The sequence below is a fragment of the Varanus komodoensis genome, unplaced genomic scaffold (genome assembly GCF_004798865.1).
Source record: "Varanus komodoensis strain SLA01 unplaced genomic scaffold, ASM479886v1 scaffold354, whole genome shotgun sequence".
Taxonomy (NCBI): Eukaryota; Metazoa; Chordata; class Lepidosauria; order Squamata; family Varanidae; genus Varanus; species Varanus komodoensis.
Genome location: NW_025335862.1, coordinates 3,084 through 21,231, shown reverse-complemented (window position 1 = coordinate 21,231; position 18,148 = coordinate 3,084). Strand labels below are relative to the sequence as shown.

The following is an 18,148-nucleotide window of genomic DNA, read 5'->3' as shown; positions in this document are numbered from 1 at the left end:
TTGTTCATAAATTGTTCCTCTTGTGACCACAATGGAATGATGATTGCAAGACTTTAGTCTCATGAGTTCTTCATCACTCAAAACTCAGGAGTGCTTGGTATCTAACAACTGCTTTAATAATGAACTCAAGTGTGGGGATACTGCTTTGGATATCACTACATTACACAGAAAGACCAAGAAAAACTGCATGATTGTCAAAAAAAGCATCACTTACAAGAAGTTTTACCGAGGTAAACAGAATTCAGGGAAGAAATGATATTTTAATCTTTGGATAGCAAGTCTGTGATTCTCAATCTACTCAGCTCAAGCCTCCATCTCTCCCTTCTACATGCACAGACTTTAGGAGTATTCTAGAAAATGCCTAATTAGGAAAAGAAAAAAAGAAAAAATAGCTACTGCTGTTAGAAATCTTAGTGCTCTTTCCCAATATTTTCTCTTCTGTTATGATTCAGCTGTGTGTCTCTCCCTGCTCTTCAACACACATTTGTTATATTTATTTCATTTGATTTCACCCAATTATAACTGCTTTTGGGGCACATTAAGAAGATGATTTCAAGATTTCAGTCTCATGAATTCTACATCACTCAGACCAAAGGCTGACTTGACTCTATGCAGTATGTTGCCAATATTTGTTTGCTTCACCTAAATATTGCTTGGTAGAAAACAGTTGTTTTTTGAAAAATATTTCAGACGGGCTATTTGGTAAACATGAAATGGAAATGAAAGAGAAAGGAATTAGTTTGAACACCTCCAAACTTTGCAGATATAGATGAGAGCTGAAATGGAATAGTGCAGAAGCATTACAGGATATGAAATTGGATCTTCATTGACATGAATCTCTGGGAGAGAGAGACAAAGTTCACCCTTGTACCAAATGGCCAGCAGGAACAAGGCTTTTACCTCCATATTGCCTAGATAACATAGGGATGCTTCTTTATTATGCCATGGTGCCTTTTTCCACACAGTGTCAGAAGAAGTGGATATATCCCTGTATCATCTGGAGCATTAGATAAATCAGTTTGTCTTCATGCATTGTGCTTTAGGAGCTTTCAGCACCGCAGAGGATCATAATCAAATGCCAAGTTGCCCAGGTGAGTCCTACTTCCACCTGCACCTTCTTCTACCCACTTCTACCAGCACCATTACTTCCTAAATGGCTAAGAAATGTGAGTTTAACTAGAGAGGAAGAAGGTTAAAGGTAAGGTTGAGCTTCTTTGTTTATCAGCCCCCCTTAATGGACCCAAATCCCCTTTCTCTCCATTCTTCCTGCCTCCATGGTAACTGGTCATACCCCCTGTTATTTCACCTCCTTCCAACTGGATATCTTCACCTCAGGTTAACTGCACTACCTCCCACTTTAAAAGGAAAGTGCCCCTGCATTCCAATCTAGTCCATGCAGAAGCCTTTAAAAGCATAATGGAAGTTTTCTCTGTGGAGTCTAGATTGCAACAGTTTTTGAAGTCTCAGCTCTGACCACAGAAAGTTGTTCAGAGGTCAGAACTGGGATTCCAAGCTCAGAAAGTTGTCCTTTCATCCTCACAACCAGCACAGATTGAATCGTGCCTTCTGAGAAAGGTTCTTTGTGGGGAGGGGATCAAGGAGGGGAGGAGAGAACTTCCACCATCCTTGATGATGCCTTACACTCCTTTCCATTCAACTGAATGCCAAATACTTATGGACAAAGTCAGCTAGGTGTTTTCTATGTTGGGAAGACGGCAGAGGTGACGTTCACCCAACCTATTATGCTCAATAGGATGCTCATAATCCTTTGAAGTTTATTGGTAACTTTATTGCATTGAACCTTTACTTATTTTATTCATTGTTGTTACAGCCTTGATCAACTCAGGAGAGCTTGTGTAGATCTGTCTGCATTGTTCCAAATGTGTCAGGTTAACTTGAATGATAATGACTGGCCCATGGTACCCTGGAGAGCTTGCTAGCTGAGCATTAACATATCATAGGACCAAACTGAGGATGCATCAGCCATTGGTAGAGTATATGCTTTGAATTCTGAACATCCCAAATACAATCTCTGGCATCTTCCATTAAAAGGAAGGAAAATTCCGTGTTGCCCCAGACCCCACAGAGCAGAGAGCAGTAACAGCCAATATAGGGTTAGTGGACTAATATTTTGACATGACAGCTTCATATTTTCCAGTCCAAACATGTCCAGTCCTTGACAACTGCAGTGACATTGTGAGATATGGGTGGGGATAAGTTATTACAGACCAAATGTTGCAAATAGAAAGTTAATGTGAGCAAAAGTCATCTCATCCACAAGATACAAAATGGGTCTCATTCATACCTCCAGGTATGAAGGAACATATGTACATTGGTAAAGTGCACACACCTGAACTAGTCTATACAAGACAAATTGACTAATTGACAACATGTCAGATAATTAACAACCCACTTTCCAATTTCCAAGTCTATTTTTCCAAAGGAGTTCCAAAGGAGTTGTTTTGTCTATATCTTGTTTAATCATCTCAGCTTCTTCAGAAACAATTACTAAACAGTAAGTTGTCATTGCTCCAAAATGTTTTTTTATTGTCTTACAGAGCAAAGATTTGTACTTACTGCAGCAGAGGAAATATTAAAACAAAAACCAAAACTAGAGATTGTGCTATAAAACACTACCACCACCACCACCACCACCATCAAGTACAATGACATTCGACTAGTCCTCACAACTTATCAAGAGAACCAATAAATGACAACAATCATTGGTCAAGCATCTGTAGTTTAAAACCAGGAAATGGTTGAATGAACAGATAAACAAGCTGATGCTTAGAGAGGTGGACTGCTAGATATAGGCAGCGATACTGAAGAAGTGGAATATCTCATTTGTACAATGAGTAGACAAGAAAATGCCTCAGTTTTGTCTGGATTCCTATTAATAGGATTTGAAGAAACTCACAAGTTCCATCTCTTAATATTTGCTGTGTTGCTGTCTTTCTATGTAGGCACCTTAGTAATAAATACTTTAATTATCCTGATAGTAAAAACAGATCCTATGCTTAATACCCCAATGTATTTTTTCCTTATGCACTTGGCCTATTTAGAAGTTTGTTATATGTCCGTTACAATCCCTAAACTATTGGAGAATTTGTTGGTAAATCCTGCAAGTATTTCCTTTTGGGGATGTGCCATGCAGATGTTCTTCTTCCTGTGTTTTGGAGTGGCTGAGTGCTTCCTCCTAGCTGTAATGGCATTCGACCGGTACATTGCAATATGTCACCCTTTGCGCTACACAGTCATTATGAACAGAAATGTTTCCTGGAAGATGGTAACTGGTTCATACATATGTGGGATTGTAGTTGGGCTGCTCCACACCACTGTCACATTTCACTCATCCTTTTGTGGTGTGATCATCGACCACTTCTTCTGTGAGATACAGATACTGTTGGAATTGGTCTGTGGGAACACATATCTAAATGAAGTCCAAGTAATAGGTGTGGCTTTTTTTGCTGTTGCACTACCATTCCTGCTGATCATCCTGTCTTACATTGGCATTATCTTCACTATTGCTGGGATGCCAGTTTTGGAGAGCAGGCATAAAGCTTTCTCTACCTGTTCCTCCCACTTAATAGTGGTCACCCTTTTCTATGGCACAGCTAGCTCCATGTACCTAAAGCCCAAATACAGCTACTCTCCACCAGTGGACAAGCTTTTATCATTTTCCTATACAGTTGCAACTCCCCTTTTAAATCCAATTATCTATAGTCTAAGAAACAAGGAAATTCAGGGAGCCCTGAAAAAGCTCTGTAAGAAAATTTATTTATTTATTTAGAAAATTTCTAGGCTGCCCCATTCACCGAAGCCTCTGGGCAGCTTACAAATGAATAAATTAAAATACATAAATAGCAATATAAAATACACGTAACTGTATAAAATAAATTACCTTAGTGTAACAATAAAAATTGATGTATCAAGGAGAGAATGCCTTATGTTCTTCATTGAAACTAAGATTTTACTTGCTAATTTATGATGGAACACTAGGAAAACCGCTACTGATTTGTACTGGTCACTCAGTTCATGAATTAAAGCTCCTGTATTGATTAACATGAAAGATGCTTTGGAGAATTATACTCCACTGATCGTTGTTGATTTCAGTGCAAGAAATCAGCATTAGTCACTTACATAATACAGTCAATAGGATATTCCCATGAAGTTTGCAGCAAGGTAAGCTCCCAATAGCCATCCTATATTTTTGCTCCCAGAATTCTGAAAATAAAGAGTCCATTTAGCTGTTGTGACAATGAAATGATATCGGCATGTCCTTCTGAACTAGCCTAGTTCTTGCACCCATTACCAAACAAGCTAATGGCTATTACCAATACATGATCCACAATGAAGTGATTTTGTTTATTTATATCTTTGTTTGTTTGATTTGGTCCAACTTGCTCCCTGCATGGATGGGGTACAAAGTAGTGATACAGTACATGGGTATTAGGGACAATTCCTTCACTTCTCTCATTTAAGGATCTCATGGAGGAAAACATATCTTCAAAACTCGAGAATGCAACTGCTAGTTAGACAGTACTGATCTGGAGGGATCAATGGTTTTAATCAGAGTAGGGTGCATTAATGTGGATTTATGTTCATGGCAGACATCTCTTTACATTTAGTTTAGTGTGAATATTAGTAGAAATATTACTCAAAGCAAAACTAAAACTAAAAAAGGTTTATTTAAGTTAACCATCCTTCATTTCACCTATTTCAACCCCTGAAGTTTCTTCTTTGAGTTTGGCAGTCATTTCTCATTGCAAAACATACCTACCTAAGAAATACTCTAGATGCAACACCATGTGGGAATTGTATTACATCAGAGATCAATAAGGGATAACTTGTGTATAAATATACCTGGAAGGTGATGCTCATTATTGTTTAATGGTAATTAAAGGGCACCATCAACTATTAATGGGGTGGCACACTGCAGTATAGGAGAGGAGTTGCACAAGACCCTTGGAAATTATATGCCACCAAGTGAGCATCTACCAAAGAATGTGCATGGAAACTCTACACTGACACAAAAAGTAACTCTTTTTTCCTAGTGATCTTAGGGTGTATTCCAATTCTCCCAATGCTCAGTGCATCTAAGTTTCCAGATTGGAGCAGCAGCATTGATTTCTGAACCCAACACCTCATTTAGACAGCTCATGTGGCCAACTAGATGGAGTGCCACAGAAGGGAAAGGAAATGGCTTGAGCACATTAGGCTATGTCAGAAGCTGTCAGCACTAGCTCCCCTCCCTGCTCTTTTCCTCTTCTCTGGGCCTGGTTTCCAAGCTTGGAAAGGCAGCTAGCACTGTTTTTTCCATACCTGCTACGGGCAGGTGAAGCAGGGTCTCTGTATTTGGAGTCCAAGCTCCAAGGGCACAGAACACCAGATAATCCTACAAGATGGGTGCACATAGAATTGTGCTTAGTAAGAAATACAGAATCAAGCTTCTGAAGACTTTACATGACAGTACGACTTGCTCTTTGCACAGATCATATGTTGGGAATACCAAGAGAGCTGAATAAGGCCTGTGTTAAATAATCTGTCCATGATTCTAAACTTCATGAGTCTCTGCATTACTTATCTGCCACCTTTTAACCCACCCACTCTCCCAAAAGCTCACAGGAAGTTCAATTTTCTGAGAACTGAGAGACAGCAACTGAGCCAAGAGCAGCCAGAAGGCTTCTGGCCATAAAGGGATTCCAACCAAAGTTTCCCCAGGCCAAGTTCAAACGTTTGCCATTGCATCACCGCTAGTGTTACACGAGGCAATATTGGGAAGACACTTGCCCACCATCTTACCTTGTAAGGCTTGGAATTCCTGCTGGGGTTTCATGTGCACTGCCAGACTGAGAACACACACACACACACACACGCACGCACGCACGCACGTTAAAAAGGAAAGTTTAATCAGCAGAAAATATAAAGCAGGCATGAACTTTTAACCTGATATTATCTAGGTTATCTTGGGACCCTGGCAAATGCTTAAGTTCACTATATTCGGGTGTCAGGCCTGCTTTGTTTCTCACACACACCTGGGAATAGATACTTGTTTTTCAAGGTATTTATAACTTTCCCAACTTTTCACTGAGGATACATTTCCTTGTTATTGAAGTCCACAACAGGCAACCCCCGCCCTTGACGTGCTCTAGTCCTATAGAACGTACTGTGAAATTAAAATTGTAACAAAGCCAGGACTCACTTTCTTGGGATGCTCTTTAAAATGTACTATTTTTAAGGTACTATTTTTTTTAACTGATCAAAGTAGACTGTGGTCTTGTTAATGATTTTGTGTTTTGACAACATAAAAAAACTTTCAGCAGACCTCAACAGCACCAATAGGTCATTTGAAACCTATAAGGTAAGTGCATTCACATTATTAGTAGTATCAGTATAAATTATTCAGGCTGTTAATTGGTTATTAAGTGAATATAGTATTTAATTTTGTTTTATTACTACTGCTGTTTTTTTCCAAGTAGGGATATTTCTCCTTTGCAGTGAAGCAAGAAATATTTATTTAACTATGTTTGTGTTTTACAGAATAGTAGGGTTAATATAAATATAGCAGTAACAGTTTGCATTTCAGATTGTCACAGGGAAAGAAATCCATGATATGGTCCAGCCAAACCACATTCTTCTAAGGCTAGTGTTGTCCACCATTTACCTAAGATTAAGCCCATCACACTGAGTGTTGTGTATTATTATCAAACATCTAATATTGCAGTATCCACAATTTCAGGTTACATTGAATGCCAGTCCTGCTTAGAAGAGACACTTGTTAGTATTATTATTATTATTTCTCTTTTTTTCAGTTACAAAACTACTGTAATACCTATATCCCTACTTTGTTAATTGCAATTTCTATTCATGCTTCCCTTGCAGCTGTATATGACTTAATCCTAAGGAAGTGTGCATTGAACTTGTCCCGAGAACCTTAAAAGTCATACAAACAAGTACAAGCATACTTTTAGATTCTTCTTGCTTGACGTTGAATCCCCCATTTGTGCCTCAATGATGGTTCCTTATGGGAGAAACGAGACTGTTTTTGCATCACAGGCAAAAATGCAGATTAAAAATTAGTTGATATTGCAGTCAGTATCTCAAGAGAATTGCTGAGGAAAAGCTAAAGAGTAAAATTGCCATCCAACATTCCAGTTTGCTGAAGTGAACCAGGCATGTGGTGGTAGCACAGATAAGTCAATTTCTGCAATAAGCCTGAGATACACAAGACAGCTAATTTTTGTGGTCTAGAAATATAGCTCTTATAAATGCATGGCTATCATAGTTCTGTTGGAGTATGGGCATGGTCTGAAGGTATGTGAAGCAGTCACTTTGCAGGAAATAAGCACACCTGGAACTGATCTGTGATGGGCTGAAAGAACATTCTGGCCTCCTATATGCATCTCCTGAAGTTTCATGAAAAATGTAAGGGTGGACATGAATGAAATCACCAAATGAAATACCTCTGACAATAGCCGGGTTCTGCAAAACTTAGTGTCCAACAAAAATCTTAGGATGTTTCATAGTACAAAGTTTTCTAGATTTGTGGGTATAAACTTGCATTGGATTGAAACTAACACCAGACTTTTCCAACCTGGTACCATCCAGATATTTTAGACATCAATTCCCATCATTTCCAGAAAGGAATTCTAGGAACTATCATCCAGATCATCTCGATGGCACCAGTTTGGCAAAGCCTACCTTAGATCATCCTCACCCACCTGCAAAAGAAACCTCACATCTTATGAAAAATAATGTTTCCAGCTGTTCATTCTTCAGACATTTCATTCAAGAAAAGTTTTGAAATTCACCTTATGAAATTTCTCTTAATGCAAATAAAGTTCCATCTCCAGTTCTTGTGGTAGAAATATTCCTATGATGACAATGCCTGCTTAGCATTTTTATTGGATTTGATGCAAACTAACTGTACAATCTTATATGTATCTACTCAGAAAGATACATATAACTAATGTATCTACTCATTAATGTATCTATTAATGTAAGTTGCTATACTCAGATATAGGATTACAGCCTCCATTAGTTGTGTCTTAGTCTCACTGATTTAATAGTACAAATTATGACAGACTTAAGTTCCACAGATTTCAATCAAAACAAAGCTGGATAACCTGTGGCACTCAAGATGCTGTTCAGCTCCCTCTCTACTAGCATCAGCCACCATGACCAGTGATCAGAGGTTCAATACATGGAGGACCACACTTTCTCACTTCTGGAAAAGGTATCTGGATCAAACACATCTATTCTAGTGTGTGTGTGTGTGTGTCTGTTCAACTAGCTCTACAGTTCAGTTGGAGAAGAAGATGAGAGCAAAGACAATAGACTGAAACTATAGGAAAGACACTATGAATGATAGTGCTAGTACTAGTACAAGGATACTACAACTTCGTTCATTTGTTTAATTATTGCAGATGCCAGAAGAGTGGTTTGCTGAATCTCCAAACCACACCACAGTAACAACATTCATTATTCTGGGCTTTCCTAATACAAGGAAGGTAGAAATTGCACTCTTTTTTCTCTTCCTTGCTATGTATTTTCTTACCGTGACTGGCAACATAATCATAATCATTACCTTCAAGACAGACAGCCACCTTCAAACCCCTATGTACTTCTTCTTAGGAAATCTATCCATCTTGGACATAGGCTATACATCTTCAACTGTCCCTAAACTGCTCTCTATCTTGCTGATGGAGGTGCACACAATTTCCTTTGTTGACTGCTTTCTACAGAGCTACTTCTTCTTCTTCCTTGGAACCGTGGAGTGTTTTCTCCTTGCAGCAATGGCCTATGATCGGTACGTGGCCATTTGCTACCCTCTCAGATATCCAACGATCATGAATAAAAGAGTCTGTGTACTTATTGTGACTGCCTGTTGGACAGGTGGCTGCCTGGCCCCTATGCTAGCTGCAATAATGGCGGCAAACCTGCCCTATTGTGGACCCAATGGAATAAACCATTTCTTTTGTGATATCCCACCATTATTGAAACTAGCCTGCATTGACACATCACTTGCAGAGAAGATTGTCTTTTTGCTTTCTGCTGTCATAATTCTGAGCACATTTCTGTCTACTGTTGTCTCTTACATCTACATTACTGTAACCATTTTAAGGATACCCTCTTTACACAGGCGCCACAAAGCTTTCTCCACTTGTGCCTCTCATTTGACCGTTGTTTCTATTTATTATGGGACCGTGATATTCATGTATGTAACTCCAACTGCCCGTTCATCTTTTGACTTGAACAAAATCATAGCTGTGATGTACAGTGTGGTTACTCCGATGCTTAATCCAATGATCTACACCCTGAGGAATCAAGATGTCAAAAGAGCTGTGAAAAGGTTAATCCTCAAAATTCACATTGGCAGGAAAAATACTGAAACGTTGCAGGAAATCCATCTATGAGTAAATTATGTGTTTTGAACCCAGTCAAGCTGAGCCAAGCATTACACTACATTCAGGGATGGGCTTTCAATTGGTTAATTTCTAATTTAGGTTGGTTTGCTGGTATCTACTCATAAATCCATTAAGTCCCATTTCCACTTCAATCTATTATTTTAAAATGCATGAAAACAGCATTTTCTACTACCAGCAGTTTTTCCCCCCATTCCCTGCTCCACCCTAAACTTGGAATTGTAATATAAGACTACATTTAATTGCTGTTAACTGCTAAAAGAGCCCTATGAATTTCAAATTCAATTCAGCACCCTATGAATTTGAAATTGTATAAAGAAATAAAGAAATTGAAGTATGCATGTTTCAATGGACAGTCTCCCTCCCTCCCTTCCTCCCTCCCTCTCTCTCACACACACAATCTATATCCCACCTTACATAATTATCCTCCTTCTCTCAGTCTTATCCTCATAACAACAACCCTGTGAGGTAAGTTGGGCTGAGAGTTTGTGATTGGCTCAAAGACACCCAGTTGGCTCCATGACTGAGTGGGGTTCTAGTCCAGAACTTCACTCAGTCCCAGTTCTACATTCTTAACCACTACACCACACTGGCTTTCTCATACATATACTTAAAACATATTTTAAATGCATGTTATTAGCCCTTTACAAGTGAGTTGATGTGTCAGAGCATTCAAGGATTGGGAAAGATGGCAGTTAACTTGATTCCGATCTGTACATTAATTCAGGAGGTATACAACAGGTCAATATATTTATCTATTAGTAATACTTATATACCATGTTACCTCTAGAAAGCCATCAAAGTGAGATACAAAAATTTAAAGCAATAAAACCTTACAGCAACAAGGAAGAATGTTACAACAATTAGAAACAATTAAGGCGTCGGAAATGGTACATTCATTTTTTAATTTGAAAATATGAAACTAGTCCAGCATGTTTGTACCATCCTAATTCAATTAAGTAATTCTGGAGGACTTCTATTTCCTCTAAATTCATTCAGGTCTTAATCTTAGCCATACTATTGAAACTGAAAAGTTTGCAAAATTTCTTTTATATGGTAAAAAATATGAAATAATGAGGAAAGCTGGAGTAAAGAGATCTTCTCACAGTTCATAAAGATCTGAACACTCGCCTTTTCACAAAGTCAGCACAAAGCAGTCTTCTACAACAGCCTTTTCCAAGCTGGTGACCTTCAGAGGCATTTGGACTACAACTCCCAGAATTCCCATCTGAAAGGGCCATTGATTGGGAATTCGGGGTGTTGCAGTTCAAACATGTCTGGAAGGCACAAGGTTGGAGAAGGCTGTTTTACAACATTGACTTTCAAGCAGGAAGGCCAACATTTTTCATAAACTAACCAGAAGACAGCAACTATCCCTTCCACATGGAAACTGGTCACTTGTTACATTTTTTTTCAGAAGCCCTTCTTTGGTAGATGATTCTGCAAAAAGTCATTTTTCTTAGTGACATTCAAATTGAAATCCTTCCTCACCCCACAAATCACTTTAGACAGCATGAGAAAAATGCACATTTCATGTTAGAACTAATTAGGAAACGAACTGAAAATAAAGCAGCCAATATCCAATATTCTCATCCAAATCAATGTGCCAATGCATAAAATCGGATACTAATATTCACAATCAGTTGATTTGAACAGTAGAATGTCATGATCTATTTCTGTGCCAGAGTTTATGCAATGCTTATGCAATGTTTATTCACTTCCCTGTATTAATTGTCCACAGGGAACTTTTTACATCGCCATCATTGTCACCATCATTCTTCTTAGTAGACACTAAAGGTTTATTTGTTTCACTCAGTATAACAAAATGCACATTTTGATAACAGAATCCCAACATGGACCTTTTAAGACAACTTTCAAATCCTCAAAATCCTAAGCCACTGGCTCTTATAAGTAAATCTGAAAGATATGAAGTTTTTCCAGGAGGAAGCAGTTCAAATTAACACTTTATTGACTGGGTTTAGGCAAGATCATTGCAAGAGACTTTGGCAGCATTCCATTGGGGACCATTTTTGAAACCATTGTGGGACTGGGGCTGATTCCACTGATCCTTGCTGTGTCCAGGCAATCCAGAAGCAGTTGGAACATCTGAAGACTTCACTGGACTGGGGGGAAGCTAGTACACAACTTTGTTCTTCCCTGGGGACCCATGTCTACTGTACTTATAAGCCGCCTCAAGACCTTTCTTTAATCTGCTCAATGATAGAGCTAAATCAATGCATCACAGCAACAACAGTTTATTTATTACATTTCTATGCTACCCAATAGTGAAAGCTCCCTGAAATTGCAAAAGATCTGATTAAACAATCAAAATACAAATATATGAACAGAAAAAATATTGCATTATTATATAGAATTGTAGGAATCAAAATCCAGCTAAGTCTGTTAAACTGTTCAATTTCCCCCAGTTTACAATTCTGCTATAACAGGGGCGAAAAAGATGCTTTGGAATAACATTCCAATAAGACCTGGCTAGTAAGTCAAGACATATGGAGAAACAGTAGTTGTCCACCTCTGGGTTACAAGTACTGTGCATACACATGTGGTGCAACGATAAGAGAGAAGGGCAGAGTACAATGAGGCTGGAAGCCTTTGGCCATCTGTGCTGTTGCCTTCATGCTTTCACCAGTCCTGGAATCCATCAACACAATGAGGTCACACTTGTCCACCCAGGTACAGAGAAACCCTAGTTCTGTGACTGTGTGAAGCAGCTCCTTTTTTCCATCAGTTCAAGCCTTTCACCTGAAGGCAGAATGAGAAGGAAACCAGTAGAGCCTGGCATAGATTTACAGATGAATGATGATGAGTTTTCAAAAAAGGTGTTTAAAAACAGGAAAAGTTCATTCCATGAATAATGTCCTCCAGTCCATTAACGTTCCCACAAAGACTCTCCAAGTTAATAGATGCCTGTTTCACAGCTCCAAAGTATAACTCTGGAAACAAACATAATCTCTGGTAAAATAAACCCCATACATGCCAGTAATCAAAAGGTAATGCACATGAATGTCAGTTAGTCCTATGGTAAGGTATTAACAGAAACTTGATTTGTTCTGGGCAAATATTCTCCTGCACAGCGTTCTCTTTAATGCACCTTTTACCTCCTTGTTTCTCAGGCTGTAGATGATGGGATTTAACATTGGGGTGATGATTGTGTAGGAGAGGGAGAGGATCTTCTTTGTGTCTGGTGAATAATTGGATTTTGGTCTGAAGTAGGTAGATGTGGCTGTGCCATAAAACAGTGTGACCACCACAAGGTGTGAAGAGCATGTGGAGAAGGCTTTATGCCTTCCTTCAGCAGAAGGTATTCTCAAGATTGCCACGATGATGCGAACATAAGTGAGGAGAATCAAGAGGAAGGGGAACATGATGAAGAGCACGGTGGCTGAGAGAGCTTCGATTTCAAACATGTGGGTATCAGCACATGCTAATTCTAACACGGGGGGACTGTCACAGAAAAAATGATTGACTGTGTTAGGCCCACAAAATGGCAGGCTAAATATCCATGTGGTCTGCACAATAGAGACAGGGAAACCTGAGAACCATGATGCAGCAGCTAGTTGGAAGCAAGCTCTTCTGTTCATGATATCCAAATAGCGCAATGGGTTGCAGATGGCAACATAGCGGTCATATGCCATTGCGGCAAGAAGGCAGCATTCAGCTGCACCGAAGAAAAAGAAGAAATACATTTGTGTGGCGCAGCCAGCATAGGAGATATTTTTTTTCTCAATCAGGAAATTAGTTAGCATCTTTGGGACAATGACCAAATTGAAACAGATCTCTAAGGAGGAAAGGTTTCGGAGAAAGAAGTACATGGGATTCTGAAGGGCAGGATCCATTGTTGTGACAAGAATGATGAGTATATTTCCAGTCAGAGTTATGGTGTAAATGAAAAGGAAGATGATGAAGAGGGGTATCTGCAGCTTGGGGTGATTTGAAAACCCAATAAGAACGAATTCAGTAATACTGGTCTGATTTTTTTCAGTAATTAACTCCTCAGTTAGTATCATCACTTTGGGAAGACCACCAAAACTGACAAGTTCCTGTACAGGTAACATGGACTGACCACTCTTCCTTTCAATTGTTTGTTTGTTTGTTTTTTCTGTTAGGTGGTGATGCAAGGAATAGGAATCAACAAAAGTTGTTTATGAACCGTTGGAGATGTCTTGAGGCTCCAGCCTAAATTGCCTGATTTATTCCACCTCCAAGTCTATCAGTCATTTGTTCTATAATTGTTTTTTATTTCTCATTTGAATTGTCCTTCCTTCATATCCAGCCAGCTGTACCACAAACACTGCTTAGCAATGCCTTCAGAGAAATGAACTATTATATTATAATGGGAAAGACAGTGGATTAGTCTATTGTTAAAAAGCTATTCGATTAAACATATTAGATTAACTTTACATGCTTAAATGTAATTGAAGTCAGGTTAAATCATGACATTTGTTATGCTTTAACTATGGATTTGATAGACATTCTATATATTTTTGAACAATGGACTGCTCATTTCATAGTCTTCCAGGTACAACATGCCTTTCTTCACAATTCACCACAGAAACAAAGATCAACTTTTGTTTGCTTTCACCAGAATGAGTAGACTGGAATAATGCTTCATGGGCTGCAGCTTTTAACTCAGACCAACAAGCACAGTAAAATATCATGCAGATAGATCTGTTTGGTTAGAATACTTTTGCTTAGAATACTTTTGGTCCTGGAAGAGAAATGGTAAAACATTAACATTTGCATGTGCACCCATGCATGTGTGCTCATGTGTGCGCGCGCACACACACACACACACACACACACACACACACACACACACACACAAGTAAATCTAAACTTAAACTAGGGATTGACAAGCCAGCACCCTCCAGATATTTTTGGCTGCAAGTTCTGTAACCCTCATCCAGCAATGCTACAAGCCAGGGGATATGGAGGGCATCATTTCAGTTGGATGGCAGCAGGTTCTCTAACTCTGGGCTATACAGTTAATACCTGTGATTATGCTTCTCTATTAAGCACAGGGAAGGATAATATTTATTAATTTAATCTTTTGCTGAAAGATCTAGGCCTGTTCAACTTTAAGAAAAGAAGACTACAAGGTAACCTGATAGCATTCTATAGGTCTCTCAAAGGCTGTCACAAAGAAGGAAAAGACCTATTTTCACTCATTCTGGATTATAGGGCACAAAACGATGAACTTTAACTATGGTACACCAGGTGCTGGCTAGACACAAGGAAGAATTTCTTGACTGTGAGAGCAGTAGAACAGTGGAACAAGCTGCCAAGAGAGGTTGTGGCTCTTCCACACTAGGGATATTCAAGAAGAAGATAGACAGTTATCTGAGTAGGATGGTATAACTGGTGTGTTGCACCAGCAGGGGGTACAACTCAGTGGCCTTCTTGGCCACTTCCGGCCCTGCTATTCTATGATTCTATTTATCAATCTGACCTCACCTGCAGCCACTGGAGCTGCCCGTGTGCTGATAAAATTTGTCATGTTGGAACTCATCATGGCAGCATAAACATATATGTAGACACACATCATATAGTGTTCTATCAATTAGAATCCACATGAGTGTAAGTGGTTTCTTCTAACTAATTGTTTTCTACTAATTACGAGGGCATAGTTAGTTGAGAACAAGCTACACTGAAAGGAAAGACGTACCCTGCCTCTGTTTCCAAATTTCCCTCATCCTCTGATTTCCTCAATGCTAAAGTGGTGCATTGGCGTCTTCTAAACTTGCTCAAACATGGAACATGAACCAATTGCCCAGAATTTCAGGAAATGACATCACTACTGCTACTCTAAGAGTGGGCAGCCCTCCTCCACACAGCCACTGGAGAAAGACTCACAATAAGACACCTAAGCTTTAGTTCTGCACTAAGCATACAAACTCTGTATGGAAATTCATGTGTTACAATTATGATTTCAATAATAACAACCACCTCATTAATATGAATAGTAACTAGTCTTTGAAGACTTGTTTTTCCATCCTGCAGAGCATAGAAGGGGGAAAAGCAAATGTTCAGGTGATTTGTTGGCTGTAAGCAGAGGACAAGGAGAGAAGGGAAAGAGGGAAGGCACATCCCCATTTATGTATTTCCATTTTACCAGCTCTCTACTGGCAACAGTGGTTGCAGGTGTGGTCAGGTTGAGCTCTAGACTGATTTGAGGTGGGGGGAAAGAGAAAGTTTTTACAAGTAATTTTTTCCCATATTTGTCAATGAAAAACCCACTGCTTAACCCACTACTGAAGACAGAGGAATATCTCACTCATAAGCACTCTACTGGCATTTGTAGCTGACACCAGCTAGCAATCTACTCAGCAAGTATATGCATGATGTGAAAAGCAGAATTCCCACTGGCTTTCCTCCCACTTTCCAAGTAACAATGAAAGCTCCCCACTCAGTCATCTCAGAGCAGAATGGATGATTCAGGTAAGAAAATTACTTCACTCGCTAAGGATGGAAACACTTTACCATGTACATTGTTTAACTGGAGCAGATGGTGACAGACAAAGATATGGTGGGGAGATCTTGCAGCTCGCAGGTATCTTTTTCTTTAGGTCAAAATAAATGTTTGATAACTAAAGATGAGTGAGTCATTCACCTACCTGCAGAAGCTGAGGAGATGCTCTATGAAAGGTTTCACCTTTAGTGACTCAGTTCTTTTATAGGAGTGTCCTTTAGTGATCTTTGCGATTTGACCCTCCCCCACCATGCATCTCTCGGTAGTAATCAATGATAATTGTGTGATATCTCATTAAGCCCTTATTCACAATTCTGAAAGCAAACAATTTATTCCCTTTCTATGTACACCTTCCCCAATGACTTTGCACTAGAGGGTTAGAACATTATTAAAGCAATATGGCCATTGTACCTGCCAGGGATTTTAATCTCCAATCATCTGGGGCTATTTCTCCAATCACAAAAGGCAATGACTTACCAGCAAGATCTGCCAGAAAAACTCTTTATTGGCGTGTTCACACAGCAATACAGAGCAGCCTGCTCTTCCAAAGAGAGGTCAGCACTCTTATGAACAATTCAAATGCTTTCATACCTTTAAGAGCAAACCCATCAAAATTGGTCATCTTGGTCTCGCCCTGCTGCTCTTTGATCTTTCCTTCTCTCCATTATTAACTTTTGAAAGTAGGATGTGCTGATTTGCCACATCCCACACTTACCTTACCAGTGGGAAGACAAGGAGACAGATTGCACTCAACTTTCTTCCCTGGATGTGTTCTGTAGCAAAATTCAAATGTACACTGGGAATGCAGCAGAGGGACATACTCGTAGAACAATATATATAACTATTTCAACATTCATCTATTTCTCACCTATCAAGCAATTCAGCCACAGATCAACAATTAAATGAAGACCAGAGTATTTTATCCTCAAGAGTGGTGATCAAAATGGAAGTTGACAAATTGGTATTGCTTTATTCAAGTTGCTTCCTAAAACAATAAGAAAAGGAGGAATGGGAGCAGGACAAGATGACTGAAGCAACTCTTCCATCTTGTGTTCTGTTTCTTGTTCCATTGCAGAGCAGGCTCGGTTCTTGAACCTTCCAGTATTGCAGAGATTACAAATGCAGTTCCTGCAGTTTCCTGCATAACACTTTTTGCGTGGCTCCCCTTCCTTCCTTATTTCTCAAACTGTAGACAATAGGATTCAGCATGGGGGTGAAGACTGTGTAAGATAATGACAAGAGTTTCTTAAGCTCTGGGGAATCACTAGATCTTGGCTGGAAATAGGTAAGTCCAGCTGTGCCATAGAACAAAATCACCACAACAATATGTGAAGTACAAGTGGAAAAAGCTTTGTGTCTGCCTTGGGCTGATGGTATTTTTAAGATGGTTCTGAGGATACAGACATAGGAAACCACAATGAGCATAAATGGGAAGAGAACAATTAAAATAGTTCCAGTGACAGCATATATCTCAAACAGGTAAGTGTCTGCACATGCTAATTTTAACACAGGTGGGCTGTCACAGAAAAAGTGATCTACCTTATTTGGGCCACAAAATGGGAAACTAAACACCCACGTGGTTTGGACTGTTCCCACCACAACGCCAGAGAACCCGGAAAATAAGGTCAGCTGGACACACATCCCCTTCTTCATAATTACTGTGTAGCGTAAGGGATTGCATATGGCTACGTAGCGGTCATAAGCCATGGCAGCCAGGAGGAAACACTCGGAACCTCCCAATAACAAGAAGAAAAACATCTGAATCACACACCCAAGGAAGGGGATAGCTTTATTGTAAGCCACCCCGAGATGCTAGTGGTGGATGGCTAGAAAAGCTTTTAATAAATAAATAAATAAATAAATCATGAGTAGCATTTGATCTGAATAGAAACACCGCCTTCCATTTTTGTCAAAAAATCTAGCCCTCCCATGAGGGTTGCGTAGAAAAGAAAGAAAGAAAAGAAATGGTCTTCAATGGTTCCGTGGCCCTAATTCAGATTTTATTTACTAAAGTAAATCATTCAACCATGCATGTCTCCTCTGTGTGTAACCGGATGAAAATGTATTACTCTTTCACATTCACGTTCATACTGGGTTAACTACAATGGAACAAGGCACCTTCACTCCCCTCCTTCCCATAGAAGCCCTTCCAGACTGCTGAAAAAGTTACACAGAGTCAGCAGAATAGACTGCTCAGTGAGGTGAACTATGATGTAGGGGTGGTCCCCAAACTCTA

General features: G+C 39.4%; 4 protein-coding genes across 4 annotated transcripts; 2 read left to right on the top strand and 2 right to left on the bottom strand.

Annotated features, from left to right (window-relative positions):
* Positions 1–2,287: 2,287 nt before the first annotated feature.
* LOC123028147 (olfactory receptor 10A4-like) lies at positions 2,288–13,498 on the bottom strand. The gene is made up of 2 exons (XM_044439693.1): positions 12,542–13,498; positions 2,288–2,572 (listed from the first exon to the last, which is right to left on the bottom strand). The coding sequence occupies exons 1-2, from the start codon at positions 13,496–13,498 to the stop codon at positions 2,402–2,404; spliced, it is 1,128 nt and encodes a 375-aa protein (XP_044295628.1). The 3' UTR covers positions 2,288–2,401.
* On the top strand, positions 2,852–3,790 carry LOC123028145 (olfactory receptor 10C1-like). Its single transcript, XM_044439690.1, has one exon. It carries the CDS (start codon positions 2,852–2,854, stop codon positions 3,788–3,790), a length of 939 nt encoding a protein of 312 aa, XP_044295625.1.
* On the top strand, positions 8,544–11,897 carry LOC123028144 (olfactory receptor 6M1-like). The gene is made up of 2 exons (XM_044439689.1): positions 8,544–9,352; positions 11,798–11,897. The coding sequence occupies exons 1-2, from the start codon at positions 8,544–8,546 to the stop codon at positions 11,895–11,897; spliced, it is 909 nt and encodes a 302-aa protein (XP_044295624.1).
* Positions 13,499–17,025: 3,527 nt separating the features above from the next.
* On the bottom strand, positions 17,026–17,709 carry LOC123028146 (olfactory receptor 10A3-like; the record flags this gene model as incomplete). The annotated part of the gene is made up of 1 exon (XM_044439691.1): positions 17,026–17,709. A coding segment is annotated over one exon (684 nt), but the record flags the coding sequence as incomplete, so codon positions are not given.
* Positions 17,710–18,148: the final 439 nt, after the last annotated feature.